Below are 10,649 nucleotides of genomic sequence, written 5' to 3'. Positions count from 1 at the left end.
CTCTGTACTCAACTTTTTTTTTAAGGTAGGGTGACCAAAACATTATTCAAAGACAGGACACAACAGTAACTTGTAAAGATCAAGTTCACCTGAATCTAGGCTGTTGGATATTATTACAAGATTTTACGCATTTACCTATTGTAGCTCAATTCATAACGTATCTTGACTGTTTTATTGCTCACGTGTAAAACTTTGCACTTAACACATTCATTTGCCATCTGAACTTAGTCCACCAGTTTGTCTATAAACATTTGACGGTGCAGATAATCAATTTGTCGATTTATTACCTAGCTTAGTATCATCTGTAAATTTCAGTATCTTACAATGCTGCCCATATAATCATAAATACGTGTGAGAACCAATTCCAAGACATGTCCTTGTGGCACACCACTTGTTACATCTAACCAATCAGATATTAAACCTTCACTAATTTTGTTTGAGTGAATGACAAGTGTTTGGGGACTGAAAATGTAAGTGAGAAGTATACGGGATGGAGCAAACTGGAGCAATGTGATATACAGGGGCAATGTGCTTAACAATATATGAAGCAGTTGGGAGACACCACAAAGATCTGGGGCCTGGCTGTAAATAGGCGAGACTGCTTTTGATACATCACAGTGGATGTGGACAAAGAAGGCCTCTTCATCTGTTCCCAACATACCCTTACAAAGGCAGAAAATGGAAAAAGCATTGAAATATGTACATGAATGGCAATATGAATGCTTAAATTGAAAAATATTCATATCTAAGTGTACAATATTATGGCACAAAACCAAGTTGTTTAACTGGATTAAGGGCCTGAAACTCTGAAGCCCTGAGCAAATCATAAGCAGCCATTTTAACTAAAGATCTAGTTCATGAAATGTTTTAAGCTCTGGAAAATACCGAAGGCATTTCTTTGTTACTGGATGCTAAATGGTAACAGAGATTAAAAATATTACACTGCCCTGGAGAGCTTATAAATTTCATATTGAATTTTCACACACAATAAGAACAAAGACAGAAAATGGTAAATGGCAAGAAAAAAAAAACAGCTACGATGCTGCCCTTTATTAATTTAGTACAGTCGCTGGGGTTTCCCCATTGTAGATTTTATATGAAGCGAGCGAACATTCTGCCAGTGCTTTTTGAGAAGAGACACCAAGAAGTTCATGGCCAAGTAAATATTCTGAACAAGCTCATCTGCTGTCATGTCCACATGGCCAATAGCAACAGACAGACATAACACCTGTGGAAAGAATATGCATTAAATGGTATGAAAATGACTGAACATATAAATCAATATTCTAAGCCTCAGTAGAAAATACATTTCATGGCACACGAATGTGCATCGGGTAATACATGCAAAACATCATAGAATAAAGCACAAAACAGCAACTTGACTTTTACATTGCATATCACAGTCATCTGAAAGGAAATATATAACTTTTTTGTCACACGTTAATTTCTTTCATAACTGACGCAGTGATGAAGATATGGCCTCATTCATTCATTCACACATACATTCTAGCAGTCATGTATAATACCCTGAAACCACATCACCCAATCCACAACCTGGGCCCAACACCTTCTAGATTTCCCCCGACCACATCATATGCACTGGTCCAGCATACTGACCCCCATGTTGTCCCAATCACCCACGTCAATCCAATTTGCTCCAACTACATCACATGCCCTGGTTCAGCCCACTTGCAGCATGATGTCCCCTGTAAAAAACAAGACTGAATCCACTGCAAACATTCTAAGAGATACATGCCAGCTGCAGAATTTGGTGGCAAAGAACATCTGCATACCATCCATATACACAGGCCATCCATAATAATCAATTATGACAAGCTATCTAAAGATTATCAATGCTTTACCAATGACAATAGCTCACTTAACTACTAATAAATAACATCAGGGGAGACACAAGAGAGAATCAGCGAATGTAGGTTTGCGGCAGGGGTGTGTGATGTCTCCATGGTTGTTTAATTTGTTTATGGATGGGGTTGTTAGGGAGGTGAATGCAAGAGTTTTGGAAAGAGGGGCAAGTATGAAGTCTGTTGGGGATGAGAGAGCTTGGGAAGTGAGTCAGTTGTTGTTCGCTGATGATACAGTGCTGGTGGCTGATTCATGTGAGAAACTGCAGAAGCTGGTTACTGAGTTTGGTAAAGTGTGTGAAAGAAGAAAGTTAAGAGTAAATGTGAATAAGAGCAAGGTTATTAGGTACAGTAGGGTTGAGGGTCAAGTCAATTGAGAGGTAAGTTTGAATGGAGAAAAACTGGAGGAAGTAGTGTTTTAGATATCTGGGAGTGGATCTGGCAGCGGATGGAACCATGGAAGCGGAGGTGGATCATAGGGTGGGGGAGGGGGCGAAAATCCTGGGAGCCTTGAAGAATGTGTGGAAGTCGAGAACATTATCTCGGAAAGCAAAAATGGGTATGTTTGAAGGAATAGTGGTTCCAACAATTTTGTATGGTTGCGAGGCGTGGGCTATGGATAGAGTTGTGCGCAGGAGGATGGATGTGCTGGAAATGAGATGTTTGAGGACAATGTGTGGTGTGAGGTGGTTTGATCGAGTAAGTAATGTTAGGGTAAGAGAGATGTGTGGATATAAAAAGAGCATGGTTGAGAGAGCAGAAGAGGGGGTTTTGAAATGGTTTGGGCACATGGAGAGAATGAGTGAGGAAAGATTGACCAAGAGGATATATGTGTCGGAGGTGGAGGGAACGAGGAGAAGTGGGAGACCAAATTGGAGGTGGAAAGATGGAGTGAAAAAGATTTTGTGTGATCGGGGCCTGAACATGCAGGAGGGTGAAAGGAGGACAAGGAATAGAGTGAATTGGAGAGATGTGGTATACCGGGGTTGACGCGCTGTCAGTGGATTGAATCGGCATGTGAAGCGTCTGGGGTAAACCATGGAAAGCTGTGTAGGTATGTATATTTGCGTGTGTGGACGTGTATGTATATACATGTGTATGGGGGTGGGTTGGGCCATTTCTTTTGTCTGTTTCCTTGCGCTACCTTGCAAACGCGGGAGACAGCGGCAAAAAAAAAAAAAAAAAAAAAATATATATATATATATATATATATATATATATATATATATACATACATACATACATCGCTACCTCGCAAACGCGGGAGACAGCGGCAAAATATATATATATATATAATATATATATATATGCATATTTGTGGATGGCTATTCTTCATCTGATCCTGGCACTACCCCGCTGATACGGGAAACAGCGATTAATATTTATGTGTATAATATATATCTTTTTCTTTTAAACTATTCGCCATTTCCCACGTTAGCGAGGTAGCGTGAAGAACAGAGGACTGGGCCTTTTTTTAGAATATCCTCACCTGGCCCCCTCTGTTCCTTCTTTTGGAAAATTAAAAAAAACGAGAGGGGAGGATTTCCAGCCCCCTACTCCCTCCCCTTTTAGTCGCCTTCTACGACACGCACGGAATACGTGGGAAGTATTCTTAATCCCCTATCCCCAGGGATAATATATATACATGTATATAAAATAAATACCTTTTTCATCTGGAACTTTATAGTGGCCTTGATCTCGTCAACTTTGTCAGTCAGCTTCTCCGAGTGAGTGCACATAGTAGGGAACTTGCCTGCCTTGTTAAGACCTGGACCTACCAGTCGAGGAATCTGTTTGATCAATGCATCTGATGCAATAAATGCATCATACTTCTTGGCTGTTGGGGAGAAAATAATGGGGAGATACAAGAGGATGTCTCTAAGAGGTAAAAACCATCAATACTAGCTGTCCTTTTCAGAGTGAGCTGAGAAATTTCATCAAACTAATCAGTGAAATCAATTCATCATGAATAAGAACCACAGACCAAACTTTAAAAACCTCAATGAAATAAAATTCAGTTTTCTGAAAAGGATAAGGTAGCCAAAAATACCATTTTCAAAGAAAAAACAAACAGTTAATGGTTAACATTGGTCTAGAAGGAAAAAAAAAGTACTCTTGAAACAGACTCACCTAACTTCTTAACAAGCTTCTTGTCCTTGTTGAGCTTTTTGAGTTCATCAGCTGACATGCAAGGGAGGTTATTTTCTTCTGCCTCATCTATATGCATCTGATCACCAAGAACACACACTTTCATCTTTGGCTTGGGAATGTGCTTCAACCTAGGGTAAAGATGAAGAAAGACCAACCTAAATAACCACACATTACTTTAAATGGCCTCCAAGTTAAACATAACATATGCATAAACAAGCAAAGTTACAAAGGTTCAATGACATTCATATACAATCATCCACCTCTGAAAACCCAGTGACCCTAAAAACCCATTAAAATCACCCCCCTACTTTACCAGACCTTTAGGTTTTATTGTGTAGATACAAATGGGTAAGTACTTAATATCCATAAAAAGCCTAAAAACACCATGAGGTATATATGAAAGACAGACACCCCTAGTACACATATCTTAAAGGAACACATTCATTCAAATCAATTTGTGGGTTAACATTTACTGAACAAACGTGCTCATATACTTGAACTGTCAAAATTATCCAAAGAACTTCATTAATTCACAGGGCTCATGATTTATCATATTTCTCTGATCCTTATTCCCTAAATATAAGAAAGGGAATTAGAGAAGGGAGAGATGGAGGAGGGAAGTATGACACTTCTGTCTTCAACTGCTTACCTTCATGGAGTCTACAATAATTCTTACTTTTTTCTGAACTAATTCTCCCCATACTGCACTATAGTTTCTATCATTAATTTGTAAAAATACATCAGGATATATCACTTTCTGTACAAAACAAATGTGGTGTACACCCTGATTATTCATAATCCTACCCATACTTATCCTGTTCACTTCGATACAGAGGGAAAAATAGAGAAAGCCTGGTTCTTACCATCAATTTCCAGTCCACTTGTCTTCAGGCACCGACCACCAATTACTGGCTAATGGCAAGTTACCCTGCCTCCCCAGTTATTTTATGACCTTGGGTGAAAGTCTTGAGTATAGCTACCTTGACCCTATCATGGTTCAAGAGGGCAGCCAAACATCAAGCCAACAAAATACTTCGTCCCTTGACTTAAAAATCCAGTGATTTGCTGCCCCAACAGTAAAATCTGTATAACCAGAGCTCTAAAATGGGAACTTATGAACCAGAAGTATGTTCCATGGATATCTGCACTGCCTGTAGTACAGCACTGTCACTGGGAATGAAATAAGAATATAGGGAAATACAGTCTAGAAAATATCAAATACATTAAGTTCCAAAATAAATTATTATTTTTGAAGTTCCAAGCCAGTTTAAGGAAAAGAAACATTCTATAGGGGCACAACTACGACAAATCCACACTAAATACAGGTCTTGTGCTATCAAGTTCTCAAGATACTATAGAATGACTGGTTATGGGAGGAAGTTTCCTCAAGCTGCAAGCCACACTATGATCCAAGTATTTTTTATGAAAGGGTTCAACTTGGCAAAATTCAAAATACCATCATGGGTCTTATGCCATTTAAAAAACAACTGCATGAAGGTACACGATTTCAAATCAAGTTATGTTTAAATTGATGCTTTTAAGTTAAAGTGCGACTTCTCAGAAAAGAATGAATGGACGGTCAGATGAGTGAGTTATCATAAGTCTCTGCCATATAATGCAGGCAAGAAAAAATATGCTATCTAACAAGGTCTGAATGACATTTGTGAATTCAAAATTACCAATGATTCCAAATATCTAACCATTCGAGAGAATTTTTGATATTCACTTGAGGTATTCATAAGTTATCTGTAAATGATAACACCAGCAAGTTCCTGGTAAATTTAGAAGATTACCAATAGTCTTTTGGCAGTGCTTTTAAGCTACAATGTTCCAAGTATATATCACTAGATTGGAAATAAGTCAAGGGTAAAAAGTCTTTCAGCAGCCTTATGCAAAGCTGTTCTCTTGCACCACAGGTGGGTTAGGTAAACACTTACTTTACAGTGCCACTAAAACGTTTGTCCTTCTGGGGATCATAATTCTTGAGGCCAACCTGCAGCTCTACTGTCTCCCTGAAGCGCCGCTTTTTATCCTTGGAGCCCTGCATCACAGCATTCACACACTCATAGAGTGTCTCACGGGATACTTTGCTGTGGGTTAAAAATAAAGTTCACCTGAAAATATCTCAACCACTAGAAAGCTGTCAAAGGTTTAAAGTTCCAATAAAACTGCATTTACCTTACATTTGCAGCTACTGTTTTCTCTACTCAACCAAAAAAATAAATATCTCAAGTGCAAAAATTGTCAAACTTATTTAAGTGCAGTATTGAGAAAATCCTGTGGGAATACAGCCTGAATATCAAAATTTGTATTAAATTCCATGACCAAGGGTGCAACTTTAAGATCTAAAAGTTATAGAAATAAATACAGTTCCACATCACATCATTTTACGAGGGAAGTTCTTTGGTGTAACACCCCGTGTTGCTTACCATGACTCGCTCACGAGTTGCCTATAGTCTTGCGCACAAGCTCAAATCCTGATTGCAGCAGTCTGTCTACAGTCAACCTAACTGTTCATCCTCTCGTACAGGTTGGTTGATTAAATGGATAACTGGCTTTGGCAAGGTATATAGTGTTAATTAGGGCAGCACGTTGCGCATGCCATCACAGCTCTATATGATTCCAAACCATCACTTAATTACTTTACACCAAGAATAGCAATGAACTAACGACAAAGCCCTGCTGCAAGCCACTTGTAAACCAAGCCCCCTTAGTGGATTCACTTCTTACCGTGTCCTCTGCTTCCAAAAGTTAAATCTTTTGACGAGTGCCAGTATCAAAGACTTTCTGACAGTTAAGAACATTCATCACTACCTCTGATCTCAGATGGAACTGTATTACAGCCTACCCCTCTGATCTAAGATGAAGCTGGTATAATCCATCCCCCTCAATTCTACTACAGAGCTCATCCTAGTATAGCCCATCCATCTCTTTGATCAAAGACAGAGCTCACCCCAATATTGGAGTCTAGATTATTTATGCACAAGCCCTTTTCTATATTGCCTCCTATTTACAAAGTTTCTCCCTTGCAGTCATTCTTTAGCTTATCTCTGAACTTTACAAACCAAATGTTTTTTAATGAAACTGACCTGCACTTCAGCAAGTTTGTCACTTTATTTAAATACAGGCCTAACATTTGCCCTCCTGCAAGTCTTTGGAACTAACCTCACCTTTGTTTCCAAGTGTCTGCATATTCCTTCAGCATGTACAAGATGATATCAAGACCATAAGTCTTCTAATGATCAAGTTGTCTTGAATAGCCCAATTATGTCATCATCAATTACAATATCCCAAGACTACATACCCTTGATTGCTGGTGAATTATTTTCCATAATAAAAAGTTACTAAACATCGCACATTTCCTCAAAGACTCAATTATCCTGTTTAGCTGCTCTTTAACCAATATTCTGTTCCTCATAAACTAGTGGAAAAGTTTTTGTCTTTTGCTTTGTCTACAATGACTTTTCAAAATCTCTCTGCTCTGTAACTAATCTTGGCTCTCCAATATCTTTTCATATGATCAGCTGCAACATTTCATCGAGCTCTTTCCCTTTACGGCATTTCTAGACATCACTCCCCATACCAACAATTCTCTACTGTCCCCTTCACTGAATTCCAGAACCCTTAATAGAAATGGTGTATTGACAATATAACTTCCTCCCTTAAACAATACATACCATCAAATTATATGATCAGTTCTGTGTGCAGTAAAGCCCAATTTGTCAAGTTCAATTTGAAGTAGTTCCCTCAATCACTCGAGTTTTGTGCCTCCACTGACTCCCCTCTTGAATATTGTAAAATTTTCACTTGAGTCGCCCAGTCTTAAACACACACACACGCACACACACACACACATATATATATATATATATATATATATATATATATATATATATATATATATATATATATATATATATATATATATATATATCCCCCAGGATATATATCCCCGGGGATAGGGGAGAAAGAATACTTCCCACGTATTCCCTGCGTGTTGTACAAGGCGACTAAAAGGGAAGGGAGCGGGGGGGGGGGGGGGGGGCTGGAAATCTTCCCCTCATTTTTTTTTTTTCAAAGGAAGGAACAAAGAAGAGGGCCGGGTGAGGATATTCCCTCAGAGGCCCAGTCCTCTGTTCTTAACGCTACCTCGCTGAGGCGGGAAATGGCGAGTATGAAAGTATATGTATGTATGTATATATATATATAAATATATATATATATATATATATATATATATATATATATATATATATATATATTATATATATATATATAACACCCTATTCCAAGCCCATTTCTCGACCAGCTCCTACGAGGTTGAACACCTGGGATGGGCCCAGGGTGATTACTACCCTAAACTTGATAAATCAAGTTACAGTTTAGAAGTGATATACACCCGAGAGAAAATGTAGTTCTGATCATTCAAAACAATGGCTGAAACTGTGGAGACATTACTAGAGATCCTATCAAAATCTCGACTACACCACATAAGCACAGAAATTTTATTTTTCAATTATGCAGATGAAATCTCCCAAAAAGTCACTTTCAGGCACTTTCCCTGGTTATGGCCCAATCTAAATTTTCTTCATTTTTTCTTTAATTTCACCATTTCAGATGTATACCAATGTTTAGTAAAAAAAAAAAAAAAAAAAAAAAATTGCAAAAAATCACTTTCATAAGCTCATCCAAACTCCATATGGGCAATTGGGATGGTATACAAATATCTAGATACTTTAGATAATCTACACCAATTCCGGGATTTGGTTAATCCCTAGCAAAGTTAATCTTAAGCGTGCATAAAGATAAAAAAGTAGTCCTTTAAAAAATAATGCATTCTTGTTTCATCTATCAGAAAATCTTGGTTTTCTTAGATACTGATCAACAAGACTTCACCATTTTATTGAACAAGAAATGTTCTGCTCCATCAATAAAGAACAATATAATCTGCCATCGATAATTAAGAAATATTAAAAGCCTACATAAAGTATTTCAGCTTATAATTAAACTGGCTCTTTCAACCATCATTAAATATAAAGCGGAGAAAAAAATCAGAAACAGCACTAAACCATTAATTAAAAAGTGGATGTGTACCAGCCCTAAGATGATTCTCACATCAAGGACTTGAGCAGTTATTACTCCTCAAATAGTAAGGAGGCCACATCCACGTGGAACCACACAAAAATTCCCTTTTATCAGTACTAAAGTTAATATAACTAAGTTTAAACACTTCTAAGACGTGTAAATTAACATTTCCTTCAAACTCAGGGTGAAATTTTGCGAGTAAACCTTAAATTTACATAGAAATCAGACTAACGAACCTCGTCATCGTGTTAGCTCTTTCGGTGCACAGTGGAAAAGACTAGACATAGTGGCTGCATACCACGAGAAGTATCCTAATAACTTTTAATGGACTATTGTAATAATGTAGAATTATCTATGATACATCTAAATTTTCGCCATAAATTCTGGATTCATTTTCAAGAGAGAAACGGCTTTTAAGAACTTGATTTGTTCGACATTCGTGTTACTTATTCTCCACGTAACACAATTGGAGAATCAGGCGCGTAATTCAAATTTATCCCTCAGCACGAGAAGATGTACTTGATCCACCCCATACACCACCAACAACATCAGATATCATGTACACGGCAATATAATTTGTAGACAAAAAGACATATCTGAAAGAAATTAACAAATCATCTGTAATCGAATCCTCCCTGTACATATGTAACTAATCTTAAATTCTTCCACGTTGGTGCGAATAACCGTACACAGTTATTAGCTACAAATAGTAATTCTAGAAAACTTCAAAAACGAAAGTGTTTAGTTTCTGAGTAATATTCTACATTATGTCATAAATCTTATGTACGATGGCAAAAAAAAATTAACCTTTCCTGTGGAAAGGGAAAGTTGCTCGAACTCGTGACTGGCTACGGCCCTGTCCAATAATATTTTACATTGCTAGTGATTACCATTTCCGAACACATCTTTTTATGTGAAAGGAATAATACAAAAATTAATTTCGGCATCACTTCCCTGCACGCGATGCCGGTGATAGTATTGTGAAGGCTTTTTAACTCTAATCAAAGAATGCGCCATCACATGTATGTACAGGTGACTGATCGAGTTCCCATGAATGAACAAGAAAACTTTGAACAATATCCTAAGCTTATAACACTTCTATCATAACTAAGACACTGAAGTCCTGAAATTTGTAGCAATTTTTCGGATAACAAAAGAAATTATTGGCTTCGGTGATATTTTGGTACCACATTCTGGATTTACCTGATTAAAACGAAACTAACTTTGGATGTCGAACATGCTGTGGTGTACACAATCATGAATTGAAAGTAATTCTTGAGATGAAAGCTATAATCATGGCTTTTATCTTTAGATCCAGGATTAGATCCAGACATTAGATATGGTAGCGTTTAATGAACAAACTACCGTACATTTAAGGAAGCTTTCAGTAGCCGCATCGCATGGTGTACATTGCAAGATACGCATTATAGTTCACATTTAGTCATCTTCATCGACACATAATATGTGTGACTGAAGTACGAGTTTATAGAACAATAGGAAAACAAATAAATTAATAAATGTGCAATTTCCATTGAAAATGTTTAAATTGTC

At 37.5% G+C, this 10,649-nt stretch overlaps 1 protein-coding gene across 1 annotated transcript; it reads right to left on the bottom strand.

The window, feature by feature from the left end:
* Positions 1-1,035: 1,035 nt before the first annotated feature.
* RpL10Ab (ribosomal protein L10Ab) lies at positions 1,036-9,474 on the bottom strand. Its single transcript, XM_071683839.1, has 5 exons — positions 9,335-9,474; positions 5,951-6,103; positions 3,993-4,141; positions 3,527-3,699; positions 1,036-1,228 (listed from the first exon to the last, which is right to left on the bottom strand). Exons 1-5 carry the CDS (start codon positions 9,340-9,342, stop codon positions 1,058-1,060), a joined length of 654 nt encoding a protein of 217 aa, XP_071539940.1. The 5' UTR covers positions 9,343-9,474; the 3' UTR covers positions 1,036-1,057.
* Between the last annotated feature and the right edge of the window lie 1,175 nt (positions 9,475-10,649).

Source organism: Panulirus ornatus, chromosome 37 (assembly GCF_036320965.1).
Source record: "Panulirus ornatus isolate Po-2019 chromosome 37, ASM3632096v1, whole genome shotgun sequence".
Classification (NCBI taxonomy): Eukaryota; Metazoa; Arthropoda; class Malacostraca; order Decapoda; family Palinuridae; genus Panulirus; species Panulirus ornatus.
Note: the sequence above shows the minus strand (reverse complement) of the source record. Positions and strands in the feature narration are given on the sequence as shown.